General features: G+C 47.5%; 1 protein-coding gene across 2 annotated transcripts in view; it reads right to left on the bottom strand.

Moving 5' to 3' along the window:
- Nucleotides 1-244: 244 nt before the first annotated feature.
- PEX14 (peroxisomal biogenesis factor 14) overlaps nucleotides 245-23,849 on the bottom strand; it is a 60,035-nt gene continuing 36,430 nt past the window's right edge. The window contains exons 4-9 of one of the 2 annotated variants that reach the window (XM_083375543.1): nucleotides 15,017-15,139; nucleotides 11,123-11,208; nucleotides 9,286-9,388; nucleotides 7,004-7,101; nucleotides 4,103-4,194; nucleotides 246-1,783 (exon numbers count right to left, since the gene is read on the bottom strand). In XM_083375543.1, coding sequence (XP_083231669.1) covers nucleotides 1,342-1,783; nucleotides 4,103-4,194; nucleotides 7,004-7,101; nucleotides 9,286-9,388; nucleotides 11,123-11,208; nucleotides 15,017-15,139 — 944 coding nt within the window. In that variant the 3' untranslated portion in view covers nucleotides 246-1,341. Of the gene's footprint in view, nucleotides 1,784-4,102; nucleotides 4,195-7,003; nucleotides 7,102-9,285; nucleotides 9,389-11,122; nucleotides 11,209-15,016; nucleotides 15,140-23,849 lie in introns of both variants that reach the window. The other variant, XM_083375542.1, reaches the window with a different exon arrangement.

Genomic DNA, 23,849 nt, shown 5'->3' with positions numbered 1-23,849 from the left:
CAGAAGCAGAAGGAAAGAAACCAGCCAGTTAAAAGAGAAATAAAAGAGAAGAAGCCTCCAAAAGTGGAATTCCAGCCGTTGAGACTCAAATGACCCAACAACAAGACAATCCCCCCTTGCCAGGTTTGTGAGCCATTCGCTTTTTTTCCTTGAGTGAAAACAGCCAATAATGGAAAAGAGAAAGAAGGAAGGAAGGAAGGAAAGAAGGAAGGAAGGGAGGAAGGGAGGAAGGGACAGACTAGCCATCACCCAGCGTGAAACAGTGGCAACTCATATTTATTACAATTATATACAGTCATATTTTATACTGGAATTCTATACATGATCACACCGAGGAGCGCGTTCCGCCGTTTTTCTCTCGGCGAGGAGCAAAAAAGAAGAATCTCGTTGACGCTGGTTACTGGCTTCGAGGCTCTTTTAATGAAGGGAATGGAAACCGACACCGCGGCAACACCCGAGGACGCAATGCCAGAAGACCAGGTTTCTAAAAAAAAACCTGGTTTCTTTTTTTTCCCCACCCAACCAGGCCAAAGGCGGGAGGGTGGGGAGGAAGAGGAGGAGGAGGGGCACAGACAGACCCCCCCCGTCAATGAGAGAAAGATGGAGGGCCCTGAAATGGCACCATTTGGGGACTGAGCCACGGAGGACCGCCTAGCGCCGCAGGGAGGAAAGGGGGGAGCCGTGCAAAGCGGGGGGTCTCCCCGGGCAAGAACGGCACCCGTGGAGAGCTGCAGGAAGCCCCCAGATCCTCTGACGGCGGAAAAGCGGGAAGAGGGAGAGAGGGGCAAAAGAAAGAGGGCAAGCGTGGAGAGGTTTCCACGGGGCTGACGTCCCCCAACTCTCTCTTGCGCGCGTGGGCACCGGCAGCGGCTTCTCAGCAAAGACACACACACCCCGCGCAAAGCGAAGTGCGGACGCTGCACCCTTTGGCTCTCCAAGCTGAACGCAATAAATAAAGAGGGTCAGCAGGGGAGGCCAGAAGCCCCCCCCAATGAAGGACAGGTGGAAATGAGGGGGTCCCCCCACACCCACCCACCCACCAACTGAAACCTTTGTACTTCCTAAGCAGCTGAATGAGTGTGTGTGTGTGTGTGTTAATTTGGCTGGGTTTGACTGCACAGGGAGAGTGAGAGAAGACCTGGTGTGTGTGTGTGTGTGTGTGTGTGTGTGTGTGTGTCTGGGGGCCTGCAGTCAAGAGAGGCAGGGAGGGCTCGTCACCTGCCTGGCGGGCGGGATCACAAGGATGACTCGGGGTGAAGCACGGAGGGGGACGATCAGAGACTTGGTGAAGGAGACCGTGATGGGCCGGGGGGGGTGGGGGAGATCCGGTAGCGCCCCGAGCTAGTCAATTTCATTCTCGTTGCTGGCGCCTTCGGGCCTCCGCAGCTTCTCCACCTGCTCGTTGATCTGCCCGTCGCCTCCTCGCCGATCCTCCGTCTGGACAGCCTCTTCGTCCACGTGGTTGTCCTCCTCCTCCTCCTCTATAAGGGCCTGCTCCTCCCGCTTCTCCTCTTCACCTTGCACCTCCATCCTCACCTGCCCCTTCAGGTCGATCACCGCCTCCGCTTCTTCCTCGGGGCTGGCCAGGTGGCAGCCCGCCGTGGTCCCCTCGGGGCTGTGGCTCTCCTTGACGGGCGAAGGGGAGCCGGACTCGTTGCTAACCGGAGAGATGTCGCTGCTGGTGTTGTGGTTATTGGTTACCGGGTTAGAGGGGGAAGCGGGCTTGACCGGGATCTGCCAGGAGAGGATTTTGGGAGCTGAGGGCGAGGGGGGGAACTGTCTCCTGGAGAAGAAAAAGTAAATAAAAAGTATTTTTTTTTTCATTTTCGCCATTCGCATTTCGTTCTGAGCCTCGTTCGGCGTCCTTTCTTTAATGCTTCCCTTCCACTATTTCTTTGTTATTAGTGGAACTCTTGTCCCGTGGCAAGCTGGCCGTGACCAACTGTCAAAGGCCCCTACTGGAGGCTGCGTTGGGCTCACAGTACAGGGCAGAATTCGGCCTTTTTCCAACTGACCTTGCAGGGTTTCCTTCTTGAAACACAGTTATCCTTCTCTTCCTCCCATGTAAGAATCCTTCCCACCCCAATCCTTCCCACCGAGCTACTCCGGACCCCCGTTTTGGAAGAAGCGCCCCCTTCTCCTCTGCATGCAAAGAAGCCGACGCCACCGGTATCCTAAATGCTATCAGAAATTCAATTTGGAGACTTTTGCCTTGGATCCCGTGTGACCCCGGCCTCCCGCTTTGCAGCCAGCCAGCCAGCCAGCCAGGCAGGGCTTGGCTCTGTTTATTTATTTTAAGAAATATATTTTCCAAGAGCACTTATCTTCCCCCAGCTGCATTAGCACACCAGCCCCGCGCATCAGCCAGCCCTACTGACAATAAATGAATTTTCTCCTTAATGACGAGATGTCCTCTCGCGGACACCCAGATACAGCACGGCTGCCCTTGTGCCGCTCGCCTTGACGCGGCTGGCAGGAACTGAATATTGAAACGGGGGTGGGGGGGCCGGTGGGAAGGAAGGGGGCTGTCTCGGGCCCCCCCTCTCTCCTCCCTCGCCGTCTTCTTCCCCTGCGAGAAAGTCCGTGTGATAAAAGAAGTTGGCCAACAACAAAGGACCCCTTTTTGAACGCGCGCCCCCCCTCCCAAGGTGCCCTCGGCCCCAGGAGAGGCGGCTTTCATTTATTTTTTAGCCTTGCTGTTAAAATGTATTAAATGCACTGCCTTTTTGTGTGTGTGTCGTGTGCTTCTTCTGGAGCAAAAGCACCTCAAAGGAGAGAGAGAGAGAGAGGAGAGAAAGGAGAGAAAGGAGGAGAGAGTAAAAGGAGAGAAAGCAGAAGGAAAGGAGAGAGGGAGAGAGAAAGAAGAGAGAGAGAGAGAGAGAGAGAGAGAGAGAGAAAGGAGAGAGGGAGAAAGGAGAGGGAGAAAGCAGAGAGAAAGGAGAGGGGGGGAGAGAGAGAAAGAGAGAGAGAGAGAGAGAGAGAGAGAGAGAGAGAGAGAGAGAGAGAGAGAGAGAGAGAGAGAGAGAGAAATTGAAGGGCCTCCCTATTTGGACATGAGTCCCGATGGCTCAACGGCTCCCACCGTCGGCCTGGGATTGACTCTTCAGCGGGAAAAAAAATCCATGATTGGACCAAATCTCATTAATTACTTTAATTAGAGGGAAACGGCGAGCGGAGGGGTCCCTGAGGATCATCTACTCCAGCCCAGTTAATTAAAGTAATCCAGGGCTGTAACATTCCTTGATTCCGTAGGCCTTCTAGCCAAGCATCCTTGTTCCTTGGCCTACAAAATGCATGCTGCTTAAATTCCTTTGAAAGGTGGCTAGCCTCACATCTTGTGGCAAAGAGTTCCACAAGGCAAATTCTGTGCCCTGGGTTTCGATGGGCATCTGATTTGTTTTAAAATGGTTTCCATCTCAGAGAGACGGACCAATTTAACCCTCATCCCTTGAGGACTCGCTCGGGAGCCCCAAAGCAGAGTATATATATATGAGCTGCCACTGCTGTGGCTACTGCCTGTAGATGGCCTTGGGCTAGCCCAGGGGTCTTCAAACTTGGCCCTTTTATGACTTATGGACTTAACCTCCCAGAATTCCTCAATCAGGCATGCTGGCTGAGGAATTCTGGGAGTTGAAGTCCAGAAGTCATCAAAGGGCCAAGTTTGAAGATCCCTGGGCTAGGCTGAAACAGGAAATAAGATTTGTCCCGTGTCTGGGACTAAGCAAGTGTATTCTGAATGCTTAACAAACATTTAACACATATATGTGTGTGCATATATATATATATATATATATATATATATATATATATATATATATATATATATATATATATATATATATATATATATACTTAGAGGCCTCTTATAAACTGCGCAAAGCCACCGAACTGGTGGCGTAAAAAACCCGAATGGATGGATGGAACGGCGGCACCCGTAGAGCTATTGTGAAGAGGTTTTGCGGAAGGAAGGAGGCGGAGGAGGCAGACGTTTGAAGCGAGTCTGTGAATTGTGTCTTCGAAGGATGGAGCCAGAGGAGTTATTTATTTATTTTGCTGGATGAAGCTGTGGCTCCTGTTCCCTCGTCCCCATCTCTTTCCTTACCTGTTCAGGAGGAGACCTTTTAACGAATAGATCTCCGACTTCAGATCATTGATACTCTGAGATTCCAAAATCCAGTTGGTCGATGTGGTGGCCTAAGAGGCAAAAAAAAAAAAAAAAAGTAGTGATTGGAGTCAAAAGTCGGGGGAAAAAAATTTCTCACTTAAATGATACAACCTCAATCGTGTGTCCAGCAGTGGCTAACTTTCCAGGGAACTTCATTTAAAAAAAATCTACATTTCCCCCACCCCCCCAGAGGTGCCTAACACCAATAGGCCCCTGTTCCCTTTCTATCAAAAGCCAAAAGAGGCGGGTGGTGTGACTAAGGGGTTGGCAATGCTTTGTGGGACCGTATAAATATGGAGAGAAAAAAACATTCCTTTGAAAGGTGGCTACCCTCGCATCCTGTGGCACAGAGTTCCACAGGTGAATTCTCTTGCCTTCACCTGCTTGAAAAGCAAGGATTGGATGGACGTGTTTCGTGGAGGTTTAATTTAAACCCCCACCTCTTGGTCCGGCAAGCAAAGAGAGTTATGTTTTGGGGGCCCTTTGTGGACTTACAGAAGCATCTCTTGGGTTTCTAATCCTCCGACAGAGGTGATCTTAGATCACAGGTTGCTAGGCAGATTAAACGGGAAGATCACCTCTCTGGTATTACCAACTCCAGGTTGCCCTTGATTTGCAACCACTGGTTTGGTGGTTTAGCTTGAAGAAAGTGGCAAAGGAGCGTTTCGCACACTTAGGGAACCACTGGAGCATCCCCAGGGTCACCTGACCGAAATTCAGATGCTTAGCAACTGGCATGTACTTTACGACGGTTTGCAACCTTCCGACGACGAGCGAGTCAAGGGGGAAGCCGGATTCCCCATTGCGTCACTAACTGTAACAAGTGCAGCGATTCACTTAACACTGTGGTAAGAAAGGTCGTAAAATGGAGGGGAGGGGAGAAAGTCCCTTAGGAACGGTGGTTTCTAAGTAGCACTCCACTTTGCCAGATGCTTCCTGTAAGGCTAAACAGCTGGCTCCGGAGCCTGCTCTGGCTGGCGTTGTTGTCGCAGCTGGCAAACGCAGGCACAGATGTGGTCCCCGGGGGAATGCCAGATCTCCCCCCACCTCCTCGCAGCCACCGTTTTGGCTGTCCCGGCCCTTTTGAAAAGCTACCCGAGTACGTTAAGGAGACAGCTTCCCACTGGCTGGCCTGCCCAAGGCACATCTGGCGCCAGATGCTGGAGGGTTTCCGAAAGACAACCCAACATCTGGGCCTTTTAAACACAGGCAGAAAGCAGCAGACGCACACAGCGAGGGGAAGATGGTACATCTGGGGCTTGGCCTGAATCTTCTCCTTCTCTCTCCCACCCCCCCATCCCTTTTTTAAAGACTGGGGTGTAGATTCTTTTAATTGCTTCAAGCCTCCTTTTTTTTTAAAAGAAAAAAATTCTTACAACATGCCGCCAGTCATTTGAAAAAAGGGGATAGGAAAACGCTCGGCTGCAGCTGAGAAAACTCTTTATGACTTTTCCTGTTCATTTTTACTCCAGAGCTGATGGGTTCAGCCAACTCTCTCTCTCTCTGCATGCAGAAAGTTTCTGATCACAGAGCGGGGTGCTGCTATATTAAGAAGTGTGTGTGTGTGTGTCTGTGTGCGTAAGGGTGGGTGTGTGTGTGAAGACTTTTGAACTTTCCCCCCATCCTTGAAGCCCCATGCTTTTTCCTTAAAAGCATGACATGTGCTCTTAATAGTAACACTTCAGACCGAAATCCTGCTTCCTGCAGGCCACCCAAGACAGCTAAAAAGGGGGGTGGGGCATGAAATAAAACATGAAAGAGGGTTTCCTGGCTTGTGGGGGCTCTGGGTATCCCCGCTGCCTGCTCTACCGCATCCGGCCCCACGGACCAACTTCTAAATGATAATAATGATAGTAATAGTAATAAATTTGCAATGTATGGCAGTGAAAGCTGGACCATAAGAAAGGCTGAGCGCCAAAGAATGGAGGCCTTTGAACTCTGGTGCTGGAGAAGACTCCTGCGAGTCCCTTGGACTGCAAGGCGATCAAACCGGTCAGTACTAGAGGAGATCAACCCTGACTGCTCTTTAGAAGGCCAGATCCTGAAGCTGAAACTCAAATCCTTTGGCCACCTAATGAGAAGGAAGGACTCACTGGAGAAGAGCCTCATGCTGGGAAAGGTGGAGGGCAAGAGAAGAAAGGGACGACAGAGAATGAGGTGGTTGGATGGAGTCACCAAAGCAGGAGGCGTGAGCTTAAATGGACTCCAGAAGATGGTAGAGGACAGGAAGGCCTGGAGGAACGTGGTCCATGGGGTCGCGATGGGTCAGACACGACTTCGCAACTAACAACAACAACAATAGTAATAATAACTACTACGACTACGACTTCTAAATGATGATGATGATCATAATAATAATGATGATGATGATGATGATGATGATGTTGGAAGGGGCCTTGGAGGTCTTCTAGTCCAACCCCCCTCTCAGGCTGTCTACTCTCTTCTTAAAAAACTTCCAGTGTTGGAGCATTCAGAGCTTCTTGGAGGCAGGTTTGTTCCACTGGTTTCATTGTTCCGACGGTCAGAAAAAAACGCTCAGATAGGAGGTTAAGGGGACCACTCAGTGATTTTTTTCCGGTATGGGGGGGGCTGTTTCTCCACTAAACCCATCCCCAGATTCCCTTGAGACTTTTGATGTCGGCCCTGCCAGTGAGCTAGACTGCTGCCGAACGTGGAGGTTTCGTTCGGCCTGTAGGCTACAAGGAAGGGCCCGCTTGCTCTTTCTGGAACTTTTCCAGCCGTCTAATTGGGATTCGGGACCTGTGTGTGTGTGTGCGTGTGTGTGTGTGTGTGTGTAAATGGCTGGAAAGATTGTAGGTCGGTGGGAAAGCGAGGTACCTTGGAGGTAGCCAGCTCCTGCGTCAGATCCTGGATCTTCTGCTGCTGTTGAATTAGCAGCTCCTGGACGGAGGCTAAAGTGGTCTGCAGCTGAGTCACTGTGCAAGGCAAGAGGAGAAGGGTGATTAAATTAGGGCAGGCATACAAGGTGGTGGGGGGGGGGAAGAAAAGAGGGGAGAGATTCCTCGAACGCAGAGCCCGGCAGATTTCAAACCCCCCCATCCCCAATTTCTCGCACGTCTGATTTATGTCCCCGGCTTCCACTTCCTCTAACTGCTTATAATTTATCGGGAGCTCCCCCGCCGCTGCGTAATCTACCTGCGGCTGTGTCTAATCTTCCCCCGGTCCTACTTTGTCTCCCCTTTGTATAGATGTCGGTAGCTGGCAGGGTGGCCGTCTGAAACCTCTCCCTTCTCATTAGGACCGCCGGTGATTTGCACGCTCGCTCTGAATGGCCGGGGGGGGGCCTCAGGGTAATTTATCTGCCTCCAGGGCAGGCCGGGAGAATCCGCTGCGCTGGACGCCCAGGCTGGACGCTGGGGCCAAAATGCGGCAGAGACCTGGCCCCAGCTGGACAGCGGAGATTCCCACCCACCCCCCCGGAGCACACGGCAGGATCTGTCTTCGTCATCCAGAAAGACTAATGGATCTTTCCTTCCTTCCTCTCTCCCTTCTCTTCCTTCCTTCTTCCTCTCCTCTTTCTCTTCCTTCCTCCCTCTCTCCTTCTCTTCCTTCCTTTCCTCCCTTCTTACCTTCCCTTTCTCTTCCTTCCTTCTTCCTCTCTCCTTCTTTTCCTTCCTCCCTCCCTTCTCTTCCTCTCTCCATCTCTTCCTCCTTTACTTCTCCTTCTTCCTTCCTTCCTCTCTCCTTCTCTTCCTTCCTTCTTCCCTTCCTCTCTCCTTTTCCTTCCTTCCTTCCTTCCTCTCTCCTTTTCTTCCTTCCTTCCTCCCTTCCTCTCTCCTTCCTTTCCTTCCTCCCTCCCTTCCCTTCCTCTCTCCTTCTTTTCCTTCCTCCCTCCCTTCTCTTCCTCTCTCCATCTCTTCCTCCTTTACTTCTCCTTCCTTCCTTCATCCTTTCCTTCTCCTTCTCTTCCTTCCTTCCTCTCCTTCTTCCTCCCTCCCTCCCTCCCTCTCTTCCTCTCTCCTTCTTCCCTTCCTCTCTCCTTCTCTTCCTTCCTTCCTTCCTTCCTTCCTTCCTTCCTTCCTTCCTTCCTTCCTTCCTTCCTTCCGCCATGGAATGCAGAAACCGTCACCTGTTCGACTCTGCCTCTCTTCTCCAAGCTAGACTCATTTAAGTCAGATGCTTTCTCCCCCCCCCACCCCCCTCCTGCACAACCCAAGGTGGCTTTCCAGATCAAACTCAGGCTGGTTGGGGCCTTCTGGGAGTCGAAGTCTCCGAGCTGCCAAGACCTCTTTCTAGATGGGGTAGGAGGGTGCTCAAGTGCTGTGCGCCACAAGGCGACCCATCCGGGGAGGCGGGTGTCCCAATTCAGCCAGGGTAGGCTTAAGGACTCTCCAAGGCCGAAATGAAAGCTCAAGACGTGCTGGAGAAAAATAGCCTTATTGGTAAGAGGTGTGTGTGTGTGTGTGTGTGGTGGGGTGCTTTTTTCAAAATTATAACTGGGAGTCCCATCCAATAACCAGGCTTGTAAAGAAAACATTCCACTAATCTAGGCCATCTGATGGGGCTTGGGTAATAAACAGTGCCCCTGCAGAACCAATAACGGAGAAGGAGGAATGGGCCATACAGACGCTTCCGTAATTACAGACATTTCCTGACCCGTGCTGAAGTCTTGGGAGGAAAAAGGTGACTTCAGAATGAAGAGAAACAGGTGCCACTTTCATTATATCTATATATCTATGAGTGTGTGTGTGTTTGTGCGCGCGCATGAAACCCAAGCCCCCCGACCCCCCAAAAAAAGAACATACTCCCAAGAAGCCGAAATTAAAAATGAACTTTACAGCCCTTACGAAAGGCTGTCATTTCATTCCCCTTATTAATATTCTGAGGTTGGGAGCCTTTCGGTAAAAACATAATTAATTGAGGCCGCGCCGACAGTAAACAAGCAATTTCAAATTAAACCGAAATGACGGCGGCTTCATTTGCAAATGTGAACAGATTTGCCAGAGCAGATAAATGAAGTCGCCACATAAAGTGAGGCTGGGGGGGGAGAGAGAGAGAGAGAGAGAGAGAGAGAGAGAGAGAGAGAAAGGTTGGGGGGAAAGGAAGGAAGGGGAGGGGGTGCCAGGGGCAGGAGCCGGTGGGACTATTAATCTCCTTACCTGTCTGTGTCACGCTGCCACTCATTTCGGACATGTTTGACTCAATCCTCTGCAACTGTTTCCTATCTTCCTTACCCCCCATGATCAGGGGAAGCAGATATTTCTACAGAAAAAGTGTGTTTGTGGGGGGGAAAGAGACAAAAAAAAGAGGAGTGGGTTCAAACTTCAGGACAGGCTACCCAAATTCCCAAACTGGTGGGAGGCGAAGGCAGAGGGGAGGGAGGCAGTGGCGGGAATGCAGCCCTCCCATCACAGTTGGCTTCCAACTCAAGGTAGCGGCATTCCATACAATTTTTTAAAAAATAAAAAATAAATTCATGTTTTATTGGGCGAGTCCAAGCACCGAGACGTGAAAGCCGCGGGAAAGTTCCTTAATTGAGGTTTTGCCACCATACTGATAACGAAGACGCCGTTTGGAGGACAGGCCGTTCCATCCCGATTGAGTAAAGGTCCCAGATCTCTGCTTTCGTTTCTCCTCTCGCGGTGCAAACTGCAACTAGCCAAGATTGCCGCCGCGGATTAGTCCCTGAACCCTGCCAAATCTAGGGTTAGCAGCTCTTGAGATCAATCTCGAAGCCGATTTTAAAGGCCAGCCAGAGAAAGAAACCATCTTGGTTAGGGCCTCTTTGTCAGAATTTCGGCGCAGCTTTGCAAGCGGTCACCCACCCCCACCCCGCCCTCGCCAATAATTTAGATATTTGGATAATTTAGTTTAGAAAAAGGAGCGATTTAGCTCTTCACCTAGAGCAGGGCTCTTCAAACTGGGCCCAAGTTTAATTTAATTTAATTTAATTTATTGAATTTATATACCGCCCTTTCCCGAAGGACTCAGGGCGGTTTACAGGGTATAATTTTTAAAACATTAATACAAAAATTAAGACCAATTTAAAAAAGATTAAACTAAGTCCCTGCAACATGTAAAACCCCAGTTAAAACCCAATTAAAACTCAGCCTGAGCCGGAAAGCTCGAAGAGCCAGGTCTTCAGGTCTCGGCGGAATGATCGATGTTGATGACTTGTGGACTTCGACTCCCAGAATTCCTCAGCCAGCCAGGCGCGAGGCATTCTGGGAGTTGAAGTCCACAAGTCATCCAAGGGCCAAGCTCTAGAGCTGTCCTTACAAGATGCAGAAAGAGTGTTTTAAAAGGTAATTCTTCAAGGGAGTTTGCTACGGCGTTAAAAAAACAACAACACGCACACCAAGGGAGGTTGCCTAGGGCTAGGAAATTACGTGCTGCACTTTTAATAATGCAGCTATTTGGTTTCTGCTATGTGTAGGAATTTGCATAGCCCTTAACACTTTGTGAATGAAAATGGGGGGTGGGTGGGTGGGAGACAAGAGAGAGAAGGGGCTCCTTATGACACCCAGAGACACCAGCTTTACTTCTCCCCACTATCACAACCACACAGCAGTGCATTGAATTCAGGGGCCCGTGTTCCCAAGAGCGAGCAGGTACCCAGGCCTGCAAACGGTAGTTGTTGCTACAAAAAAAAAAAAAGGATTTGAGAAAAGGTTGACTTGTAGAATTAGCTGCTTCTATCTTCAGCTGATAAATGCAGAGGCGTATCGGGGAAGAATGTCGGTGTGATCGATAGGTACAGCAAGAATCCAGGTGAGTTAGGCGTTGAGGATGCTCAGCTCCTGGCCCGGCCCTCCCAATATGACAATAATAAAAAGATTTCCGTCTTTACAAGAGAGGGCAAGGTGGAGGAGGCAGGCTGGAAATGCCCGCGAAGGGGTCTTGCTAAGAGGCCTGTCTTTTGATGCCTGCTAGGAAGGACGGTGGAAGGAAAACAACAACCCAGGTTGAGAAGCTGAGTAAATCGGAGTCGCTTACCTTGTAAAGCTGGTGGAAACCAATTGCAAGGCCAGTCATAATAACTGCCAGGGCCCCGTAGTCTCTCCATCTGGAGCTCGCGGGACCTGGGGAAGACCGCAGGCAAGGAAATTAAATAAATCAGATAAATCAAATCAAATAAATCAATGAATCCCCCCCCCAGCTTCTTAAGCGTTTAAATCGTCCCGTTCAGAAGGGAGAGGAATAGCTTAAGATCGTCTTCGGGGTTAGGGTGGAGACCCGGTTTTGGGGGGGAGGGTGGGTGGGAAGAAAAAGGTGTGTGTGTGTGTGTGTACGGCTAGCCCCCCCGACTCGCAAGCATTTGTTCAGTGACCGTGCAAAGTTGCAACGCCCCCGCAGAGCGCAATTGAAGGCCGGCTTTTTACACTGACGGCCGTGGCGGTCTCCCCGCGGTCAAAATTCGGACGCTTGCTCGCTTAACGAACGGAATTTTCCTCTCAATTATGAGCGTAAGCAGAGGACGGGCTGTATTCCCGTCTCTCGCTAACATCTACCTCGATCAGGGCCAGGTGAACTCAAAGGAAGGAGTTACTCCTGGGCGTCTGAACTCAAAGGAAGGAGTTACTCCTGGGCCTCTGAACTCAGAGGAAGGAGTTACTCCTGGGCGTCTGAACTCAAAGGAAGGAGTTACTCCTGGGCGTCTAAACTCAAAGGAAGGAGTTACTCCTGGGCGTCTGAACTCAAAGGAAGGAGTTACTCCTGGGCGTCTGAACTCAGAGGAAGGAGTTACTCCTGGGCGTCTGAACTCAGAGGAAGGAGTTACTCCTGGGCGTCTGAACTCAAAGGAAGGAGTTACTCCTGGGCGTCTGAACTCAAAGGAAGGAGTTACTGCTGGGCGTCGGAACTCAGAGGAAGGAGTGACTCCTGGGCGTCTGAACTCAGAGGAAGGAGTGACTCCTGGGCGTCTGAACTCAGAGGAAGGAGTTACTCCTGGCTGTCACCGAAGTTTGACAATCGCTCTACGGCCAATAATTTGGGGTTTGGACTCCAGCAAGGCTGCTCTTCCCCCTGTGCTCCACGGCTTTGACCTCCAGAAAGACCCCCCCCCACAAAGACCCTCACCCAACCCCACCGGCGTTGGCCTCTCTCGCCCCCTTCTTCCATCTCTCTCTCTCTCTCCCCGTTCCCATCATGCTCCTGCTAAGAACATTTTATTGCCCCTCGGTTTTCATTATTAATGAAAAGGGACCAGGATGATCTTTCCGGAAAGTTCAGAGAGTCTATAAAGAGAAGGTGCCGAAATGCCATTTTGCGCATTTTTCGGGAGGCGTGAAATAATTTTGTCGGGTGGCAAAAAAAATTGAAAAAAAAAAAAAAGAGGCCGAGGAGAAAGGGAAGAATTAATTTTAAGGAGGGGGCGGAGAGGAGAATTTGCCATTTGCTTTCCTGGCTGCAACGGTGGGTGGGTAGTGTATGTGTGTGGGGGGGAGAATCAAGTGGATTCGGGGCTGGGGGCTGCCATATAAGCCACTTCGGCAGGCTTCGGGGTAAACTGTGTGAAGGGAGGCTGATTTCTGTGGCCACTAAAGCACGTGGGACTCGAGCGACGCCAAGTTTTCGGAGTCCCCAAAAGAAAAAGGTTTACTTAATTGTAGTCAAGCGCGGTTTTTTTTTCTTCATAGCTGGCAGCTTGAAGAGGGGTGGGCTTCAACTCCCAGGATTCCCAGGCCAGCCTCGCCGTCTTCCAGCTGCCAACGTTGGAAAAATAAAAAAATAAAAAATAGCGCGGTGGACATCTTCTAAGTCCATTTCTCATATTTGTATTGACTTTCTTTTAAATGCCCTGTAAACCGCCCTGAGTCCTTCGGGAAAGGGCGGTATATAAATCTAAATAAATAAATAAAATAAATAAATATCGATGCAGAGGCTCGGCTGAAAAGCAAAATGGGTCTTTCCAAAGCTTCAACCCTGCACATCAACACGGGGGGGGGGGGGGGGAAGGGAAATTAAATCATCATCATCATCATCAAAACAACAACTCGGGGTACTGTCGGAGGTGCCTGGGTGAGTTAACTTTCTTCCAGGGGAAAAAAAAAAGGATAATTCTGTCTGACTGCACGTACGCTGGGCATGCTTAAAGGGACAAACGTCACCGGATCGATGCCCGCAAGCGACTATTTTGAGATTTGGAAAGATGGTTTGCAAAAGACACCCGTTTCCCTCCGATGCAATCTCTGTCGGGAAAAGGCCATAAAAATTCAGGCCAACTTGAGAACGCTTTTCTCACACACCTTTGGCTAAGCTTGTAAGCCACCCTCAGTCTTCGGAGAAGGGCGGGATATAAATGGAATTAAAATAAAAAATAAAAATAAAAATAAGGAACTCCCCAGAAATTCTATGTAATGAAGCGGGTTGGGGGGCGGGAAAGACCATATAAATCCCATTTCATACGTGCCAATAACAGATTTATTTATTTTTTTTCTTTCCCCTTCCTCCTCTTCCTCCTCCTCCAAGTAAAAGGGAATCGTTTTAGGAGCATGTTTCAACTAGTCAGATTGAGCGATGCTCCCTGCAACTAATCGCGTGTCAAATAAAAGATATTTTATGTAATAAATTACCGGGGACAAGTAATTCGCTTGTCATTTATCAATTTTATTATCAGTCTTGTTTCTCTATATTAATCAAAATCAAGGAGTCGGAGGTGGGTTTTTTTTTTTTTAAGAAACAGTTTTGACACCTCTTGGCAAAAAAAAAAAAAAGTGTGTGCGTGGGGGGGGGGGGCAGATGTGAAGAAGGAGAATTTCACTTTCACGGATTCTCTACTGAACCGGCCCCAAAGAGCGATGATGAGGTTATAGGAAGAAGCACAAGTCACACAAGTCAGATTTACACCACAAGCCAACATCTTCCTGCTTCTGCTAAGCAGGGGACACCTGAGCCTTAATAAAGACTACAGGAGCGTTTTCTCAACACTGCTCACATCGGATGCTTTTGCTTTGACAACAGGTGGAGATGCAACCGTTTCCTTCTTATGTTTTACTCTTACGAGTCAGAGTTAGATGATGCTGGGGGGGGGGAGGAACGTGCACGAGAGTTTAGCTAGACATAACAATGCTGTACCTAGCGTGAGAACCAAGGTTATTGAAATAAGAGAGAGGATAAGAATTGGCGGGCTGGAGAGCTGGAGGGGGTCGCGCGATCCCCTTTTGCGACCTTCTGACAAGCCAAGTCGGTGGGGGAAAGCAAGATTCCCTCAACAACCTGGTTACTAACTTATCAACCGCAGTGATTCACTTAACAACCATGGGGCAAAACCCGCTTAACAAACCTCTCGCTTAACAACAGAAATTTAGGGCAGGTCAGTTTGTGGTCGTAAGTCGAGGACTGCCTGTAATTTTAAGCCAGCCGTTTTCTCTGCCATCCTGTCTTTCTGCCTGGAGGCAGCTGGTGTATTTGTGTTTGTAAATGGTGATATCGTGACTCTACAACAACGTTGTGAGGTATACTATGCCCCCCCCCCCGTTCTTTCCTCGCTTCAGGATCACCCTGCTGTAAGAAGTCTGCTCGAATTACTTTTCAGATCCAAAAGGGAGGAACTTTCACTTCACGTCTGGGTTGCTGCAGACAATTAATTAATTTCCTTTCTAGCTCCCCGAGCAGGGACAACAGCCAAGCTTGCTTCAGCAAGGGGACAAAGTTAAGAGTTCATTTTACAACGCCTTTATTGGGACTAATGAGCGGTGTCTTGGAGCAGGAGGTCAGAAGGAACCCTAACTTTTGAGAAAGGGAAATGAAGAAGGTGGTTTAGACTCGTCAGAAGAACTAACAAGGCTCTACTTAGCCCTTCAGGGAAAAATAATAATAATAATAAAGACGGCCAAATGATACCCAGAATTAAAACAGCTTTATTGTGGTTTCCGGCAGGCTACTTACTGTATGGTGTGAGCTGTGTGGACGGACTTGGCACCAACTGTGGGGGGAGATTGTGTGGCTCGGTTTCCTCTTTCGGAGTGCCCGATTGTTGGAAGGCCAGATCTATTTCTTCGTCGGTGAGACCTGGAAAGGAAAGGACAGCTTTGCAGAAAAATTCTCGGCTTCCCGGAAGTTCTTTCCTAATACAGACAACTCACAAGGACTGAAATTAAGCTTCCTCTACAGACACTTAGCACCTCCGTCACATTCTTTTTTGGGGTGGGGTGGGGTGAGGGGAGACATCCACCATCCTCATCCTTAGTTCAAGAATGTCTTCTCAGGAAATTTCAAGGCACCTGGGAAGAACTCATCGCAGCCACCCCACCAGAAGCAGTTAAGAGGGCTAGCTTCGTTAGATATCGAATTATAACATCTATCCCACTGCACTTCCATGGCTCCATATCATGGTGATTTTATTTTATCTCCTACATTGTATTGTCCACCTATCATATCATATCATATTTCATATCATATCATCATCTCTCTCTCATCTATCTGTCTGTCTGTCTGTCTGTCTGTCTATCTATCTATCTATCTATCATCTACCTACCTATCATCTCTCTCTCTATAATCTCTCTCTCATCTATCATCTCTCTCTATCATCTATCATGTCTCATCTATCATCTACCTACCTACCTATCATCTCTCTATCATCTCTCTATCTCTATCTCTCTATCATCTCTCATGTCTTATCTATCTATCTATCTATCTATCTATCTATCTATCTATCTATCTATCTATCTATCTATCTATCCTCATATATAAATAAAAATGCTCATCCTCCAATGACATCCAAAATGACCCTTCCCAAAATTTCCTTTTTTCTACTCATGCATAAAGGCGAATATATCGTATCCCAGGATAACGTTGCAGGATCCAAACTAGAGTCGGTCACCGGGACCAAAGGTTCAGTTGTACAAAGCCCGGAAGACTTAAATCCCTGGTCCCGGAGACCGACTCTTAGATTGGATCAGAGGTTCCCGAAGGACAGGTGACTCCCTCCCCGTGGGATCTGGAAGAACGGTGGCCAGAGAGAAAAGGGAAATGGTGAAAAACGGCTGACTGGGAAACAGCTGTATTGAAACGCAGCTCAGTGCAAGAGACAAACGCAGCCAAACGAATTCACCTGCTCCATTTTTCAGAGGGCCGTGTAAGATCTGGTAAATCGGTGCCGAAATTTGGCTTCATTTATTTATAGCCGGATTACCTTTTATGTGGTCTACAGTCTGACCTGTCTCCTCCAAGCTAAACATACCCCCTTTTTTTTTTTAAAGAATCCCTGATCACCGATCACTTCTGCTCTCTTCACCCTTTGAGTCACCTTCAGGAGGAAACTGCTCCAGTTTGCTAACTCCCGAGAAAAGATTTCTAAAAAACTATTTCAACAAACCGGAGTGCCACCCCTGAATTTTGGATTGGCGGGGACAGGGCGGGCAAACACATAATTTTTCACACGGCTTGCAATTTAACCTTAAGCGACGACGGGCGTATTAAGTCTTCATTGCCACATTCCAAGTGTGTCTCATTCAATTTCCTTAATTTATCTTTGCGTTTATGGCTGCTTTTGAAGTAGTTTTTCTACTGCGTTTCCCACCCACCCCGCCATTCTTCCTCTTGGGGAAAAAAATTAAAATAAACAAACGGAGGGGGGGGGGGACACAAATAAGCACCATCAATTGCAAATGTGGCTCATTTTAATCTGTAATGGTGCGAAGAAAAAAAACAAACAACCCAACCCAACCCCAACTTTAAAAAGAGTGGGGAGAAAACTTAAGAATATATGTAAGGAAAACAGACAGGGAATCAAAAAGCTAATTATTGGGCTAGACGACTAGTAATTAGTCTAGATTGTTTCTGGAGATGGGAATAATTTGCTTTATTTTATGACAAATGCCGAAAATAAAAAAAAAGGCAAACGGGTCTGGCTATGATTAGAAGACTGCAGAGCGAAAACTGGAACAGATCAGGGGAAAATGGGCTCAAGAGTTTCAGAAATTAAGATGGACGTGCCAGGGTTGGGAAAGCTGTCGCTGGGGTCACAAGGATTTCGCCCAGCGCCTGGCGCAGACATCTGCTACAGCCAGAACATCTGGGGAAAATTTGGCCAAGAAGGAAGAAGCGGGGGGGGGGGGAGAGAAAGTAAAGGAAAACAGCTCCTGGCCAGCACATGTAGAGGAAGTCCTGCAGCTGGGCCCGTATTTATTTATTTTTTTAGAAAAAGGAGAAGACACGCACTACAAATGAAAAGCTAAAAATGTGGTTTATCTGCCTTGAGCCGCAAGATCTCTTGCCGTGTCGGTTGCAGGGAAACGTTGCAATGAAAGAAAGACTGCCAAAATGAAGTAGAAGGAGAAGTGTGGGAACAAAAAAAAGAAAAGAAAATGGATCCCAGGTTAGGTTTGACACTCCGCAATTTAAAACGGAGAGGGTGGGCCCTAAAGAGCGAGTTAACCAGGTTAGCCAAGGTGAACAGAACCGGTTCCAGCCATTCCTGGCCTTGCACGTGGAGTTGCCGTTCTTAGCTTCATGAGGATTGCGGGAGAACTCGAGAAAAGGCCCAAACGGATTCCTCGTTGAAAATTACGCATGAAGTAAACCGGATTACTGTAGGCACGCAGCCCTTAAAAACTAACCCAGATTTCCAAATGCATTCAGCCCTTTCAAGATTCAGCATCCTTCCCGCGATGCCATGCTTCAGACGTGGAGGAAGTACTTCAGGAGTTGTGGGATTACTGATCCAAACCTTCCAGTGGCTCATTAAAGCAGCCATTTTGTCTTCCAGAGACGGCTGCTTTAATGAGACATTACGGGGGAAATACAACAGATTCTACACAGCTTCCAGCCCGCAAGATCATTGTTTTCCTTGCCCTTAAAGCAACTGGGCAGACTTTGGCAACTGGAGGTAAGGGTTAAGTAGTTGAATGCAGCCTTTTTCTGGAGCTGGCCGGCCAGACGCTATGGTATTTGTAGTCCTAACCTGTCTGGAGAGGAGATGCTGAGCTTGGGAAGGCTGTTTCTTGGGCTGAGGTCTTCCGCCGGTCATTAAAAGGGAAAGAATTTGCCCATTATGATTAGGAAGCCATTTCGGTTTTATTTGTTTTGCAGTTCCCTCCTTACAAAAGCCATCGTAAGGATGGGATAATGAAACGTTCCCAACCAAAAGCCCACTTCCCATTCGGAGAAAGCCTTTGAGATAAACATTAGCATTGAAGATTGCTCAACAAGCCGCGGACAGATCCTTTGTTCCTGAGGTTTCCCAAATTGGAAATTGGAGGAAATAACAGTCCTCGTTAGCCATTCTCCCCCCCCCTTCCTCCTAGGCTCAATTCACATCCTGTTCAGAGGGGATCAAGAGATAATTTTATTTCTGCGCATTAATCTGGTCGTATTAACTGGCAACAATGGGATTACTCAAAGCACTGTAGCTTTTATTAGGGATTAAAATAGAGGGGATCTTTTGGGGGTTTTTTTGAGATAGGAAGGTGTAGATTTATGGGCAATGCACCGGTGGTGGTATGCACGCTGGCTGAGGAATTCTGGGAGTTGAAGTCCACAAGTCAAACAAAGGGCCAAGTCTGAAGTCGTGCAATCACCTAAGCAATGGGGAAGCCACTTATCAAGAGCCCTCGTGGCGCAAGGCTCAGAATGCAGCACTGCAGGCTAACTCTGCCCACAGCCAGGAGTTCGATCCTGACCGGCTCAAGGTCGACTCAGCCTTCCATCCTTTCCGAGGTTGGTAAAATGAGGATCCAGGTTGTTGGAAGGGGTGGAGAGATAGGCTGACTCTGTAATCCGCTTAAGAGAGGGCTGTAAAGAACGACGAAGCGGCATGTAAAATCTAAGGGTCCTTGCTACTGCCATCAAGCGTGTTGCAACTGCAGCGGCTCGCTTTAACCAGCGCGGCGAGAAAAGCCGCTAAAGGGGACAAATGCTGTCTTGCTTAGCGGTGGAGATTTGGGGCCCCGACTGTGGCGGTAGGTAAGTCGGCCTGAAAACAAATATGCCTTTCTCTCCTGTTGACATGCAAAAGACCTCAGTCCCCCCCCACCCATCAAAGGTTAAAAAGGAACAATGCAGAAAAGCTGCCAATTTGGCCTTGAAACAGCTCTGTTACAAGAAGGCTTTCTCTCTGCGTTGTTTACCATCACCCTTGACTAATGCAGCTTTTTTTTTTTTAAAAAAAAAAATAATCTCATGCAAATTAGACACACACTTTCTTCCAGTTGATTGCTATCTGCAAGGAATAATATAAGCACCAGGACTGAGCCGGGGAGAAAGCCGCAAAGAAAACAGGACGTGATCCTCTCCGACACCCCCACCCCATCTTCCTCAATCTCTCCATCCATCCATCTTTTCTTCTCGCAAGATGCCAGCTCTGGACGAAGATCTCCCAACACCTTAATATAGGTCTTGGCGTATTTGGGTCTTTTCCCGTGTAAGATTGATAGTGTCTTGGCGACGTTTCGACGAGGTCCCACTCATCGTGTGAAGCCGAAGACACCAGCCTGAAGATGACGAGTGGGACCTCGTCGAAACGTCGCCAAGACACTATCAATCTTACACGGGAAAAGACCCAAATACGCCAAAACCTACATACTTGTACCCGTGAAAATCTACGAAAACTAATATATACATATACATATACATACATACATACATTATGATTAGGAAGCTATTTTGGTTTTATTTGTTTTGCAATTCCCTCCTTACAAAAGCCATCGTAAGGATGGGATAATGAAATGTATACATACATACATACATACATACATATATATATACATATATATATATATATATATATATATATATATATATATATATATATATACACACACACACACACACACACACACATACATATACATATACACATATACACATATACACATATACACATATATATACATATATATACATATATACATATATATACATATATATACATATATATACATATATATACATACATATATATATATATATATATATATATATATATATATATATATATATATATATATATATATATATATATATATATATATATATATAATGTCAAATGCTTGTTAACTATTTTTAGATTACCTTGCTAGGCCCCAAACATGGGACAAATCTTTATTTCCTGTGTCAGCCTAACCTGAAGGCCATCGACAGGCAGTAGTCACACCGGTGACAGCTCATATTTGTGTAATTTTTTTTTAAATTGCTAACAAAGAATTAAGGGAGACTGATATGCATTTCAAACTTATTAGTTTTCATCAGTCAGCCATACCCTTCTGAGATTCGAACATATATATATATATGTTAAATGTTCGTTAAGTATTTAGAATACACTTGCTTAGGCCCCAAACACGGGAGAAATCTTATTTCCTGTTTCAGCCTAAGCCAAGGCCATCTACAGGCAGTAGCCACAGCAGTGGCAGCTCATATTTGTATAAAAAATTTTTTGGGTGGCTGCTCACGCACGTGGCACTTGCATAAAGGAGGCAGAAGCCAAGAAGCCTTGCCATTTTTCGAGAAGTTTGCTGCAGCCACCCGACTGCTTACTTTAACCATGGTCACCCCAGGTGTGTGTGTGTGTGTGTGTGTGTGTAAATGCCATAAAGGCGAGTTCACCAAAGACAAATCTTTGCTAGGAAAAGTTCCCGGAAAGCAGAAGGGGCGGGAAAAAGCTTTCGCTCTAAGATTTGCACAGAGCAAAATGGAGCCCATTTTCAGCTGCTTGATGGAGCCTGGTCCTTTTTTTTTTTTTTTTTTTTTTTGCAAAAACCTTCTGGCTTCTGGGCCGTTCAGACCAATGATTCAATTTTCTTTTCCTGGCTTTTAATTCCTGTCTGGCTGGTGCCGCTCTGCCTCTTTGCAGATGAATCTCACCGGAGCGGGGATGGGCATGTTTGGAAAAAATAATAATAATAATATAAACGGTCTGTCACTCACCGTCTTTCCCACTCAAGCTCTTTTCGAGAGCCAGCGGCAAACGACTCACCAATTCCCGTTTGGCACCGATTCGGCAACCTGGGGCCTTCCAACCTCACCTCCGGGGTTCTTAGCAAGCAACCAACTCGGGTTTGTGTTCGTAAAAGTTCCAATTCTCTGCCTTATTTTTTTTGTTTGTTGGTTTTAAAACCATTAAAACACACACACACACACACACACGCACGCACCGTGGGGCTTTCACCGGAACTATTTCGAGGCCAATTAATAAAGAGTGGCTCAGAGTGAAAACGGCACTTATCAGAGGACTTGATAAGCAGACCAGGATTTCCCACCCACCCCTCCCACTAGGGATGACTGTCTCTGGAAGAAGTGGGTGCATTTGCTGCCATCTTGATCGTTTTGGTCCCGTCCGCTTAAGGCTGAAGCCCTTGGTTTTTGCGTAGGTTTGTACAGCTTAAAAGCAGGTAACCCTCCAGTCAAGGTCAAGTCCTGGCGGCCACATGGATGGGCCAAGGTGTGGAAATCCCTCTCCGCTCTTTTCGGTTTGATTTCTCAGTCTGGTCTACGGTTTGGGGTTTCCTGGTGGTCTCCACTCCAGGTACCAACCAGACTGGGTCTCGCTGAGAAGAACAGGATCTCGGCTGGCCGCCGCCAATTTGGAGGAGAAGACCTTAAAAGGTGGATTGCAGAAGCTTCCGTGCAAACCGATAACCCAACAGGGCAAGTCTACCATTCTGGATTCTGCCCAAATTCTCTAGCGCATTGTTAAATCGCAAGGGTACCCGTTTGCCCTGCATTTTTTTTTTTTTTAAAAAAAGGGGGGTGGTGGTGGTGGAAAGGAAGACACTAAATCTTGTTGTTTTTTTTTTTAAGATCTACTGATGTAGGGCAACCGGGAACCACTCAGGTTCAAAATCTGCTCGGTTGGCAACCCACCCCATGACTAGGGGATCCAGATGGAACAATATTGCGTGCCCACCCATTTCCTGGGTTAAAAAGCAAATAAATAAGCCAGCCAACCAGCCAACAAGAGGAACGTGCAGATTCCAATTAAAAAAAACACAACAAAAAAAGCGAGGGGGCTAATGCAGCCAAGAAGGGAAGGGGGGGACAGCTAAAAAGATTTCGCCTGGCTTTGGCATCAGAAATCCTTGGCAGGGATTCGGTCTGGCTGGCCAGAGTTTTTTGAAAGTCTATAATCGAAGGAAGCGGAGAAGCGAATGGTGCTTGGAGGAAAATTGAGGACCTCGTGACTTTCAAAGACCCCGGCCTTCTTCCTCTCATCCTAGAAAAGAGCTGACACCCCCCCCCAAAAAAAAGAGACCCAGACAAGCAGGCTAAAAGGAAAAAAAAAGCATCTGGAATTTGGGGAAGGGTGGAAAGGAAGGGCTTTGACTTTGGGTGTGTGTGTGTGTGTGTTTGTGTGTGTAGCTGTTGTTATTACGAACAGGATGCTCCCGAGAAATAAAATAAAATTAGCATTTTCAAGCCGGGACAGGCACCGAAGCAACTCTTTTCTCCGCCTCCGCCCCGCGCCGCGGCGCCCGTGGCACTTTCTTCTCCCTTGACCCCAACCTCGCAACTATTAAAAGTCGCTGGGTGACCCGGAGACCCCTATTTCCCAGAGCCTTGTATAAAATTGAATTTTTTAAACATAAATTACACGTAATGACGACACTGTAAAAACTAACAGTAATGGAAAGCTGTGCTGTATTTCATTAGCCTGTATTATTCCGTGCCACCTGATCCAGGCGGATCTTGTTTATGAGTTAGTGTGTTAGCAGGATGCCGATGGAAGCATTTGCTTCGACCTTGCGCTTCTCATTGGGGCATGAAATTACGACGCCAGCACCTTGATATTACGGCCATAAATACAGTAAACTGCAAATTTAAGCCAACGGCTCCTATTGTCTCTGAACATAAAGCTGATCGGTATTTATTTAAAAGGAGAGTGAAAAAAAATATTATATATCACCTTGTTTATGGGTTGGGTGACCCCTCCCTTCCTTGGCTTTGCTTACCCACCCCTCTCCAATCAACCTTATTTTTTTTTATTATTTTTTTTTTTGCTCTCCCGGGAATGTAATTGTTCGCTGCCAATGTTTAATTAAAGCTAAAAATATCATATATATTTTTAAAAAAACGAACAAGAGTTTTTAATCCGACGAAAGGTGCCCAACTTTTAAGTAAACATATTCCTTGCGCGGGGTTGTAACTACTCTGTGGCTTAGTCGGAAATGGGTGTTTCCTCACCAATTTCTGATAGCCGCCCAATTAATCCGGGGACTGACTTGAAATATTTTATCCCCCTTCCCCATAAAAAGGGGGATCTGCACAGATGCGCCCCCCAAGCAAAGCTACAAAACAAAGTCTTAATTAAGAGTTCTCCAAGAATCAGCATTTAAAACTCGGGGATTGGGTGCTAGCAGCTCAGCCAAGGAATTGCAGAGTCCTTTCTTTGATTTATAGCTGGAGGGGAAAACTGCAAAGAACTTCTGAATTCTCCCCACGCTGAGCACCCCCCCCCCCCAAAGGCCTGGGAACGGCACGGGTCTTCTGAATCGTTCCCCTAAATAAAGATGCCTTGTGCCACGTTTTGGGGCACAGTTTGGCTAAAAACTAATAGAGTGGCTACGTTGGTTCCAGAATTTTATTTTATTTTATTTTTATTTTTATTCCATTTATATCCCGCCCTTCTCCGAAGACTCAGGGCGGCTTACAAGCTTAGCAGTAGCCTTCATTCTATGTATATGCCTGCTTATTAATCAAGGTCACGGGTTTGGCAGAACCACACCTGACCTGAAGGCACAGAAACACAGGGACTCTTACTAACCCGGTCTGGATGTAAGCCCCTACC

The sequence above is a fragment of the Vipera ursinii genome (genome assembly GCF_947247035.1).
Source record: "Vipera ursinii genome assembly, chromosome: 17".
NCBI lineage: Eukaryota > Metazoa > Chordata > Lepidosauria > Squamata > Viperidae > Vipera > Vipera ursinii.
This window is presented reverse-complemented; position numbering and strand designations above follow the sequence as displayed.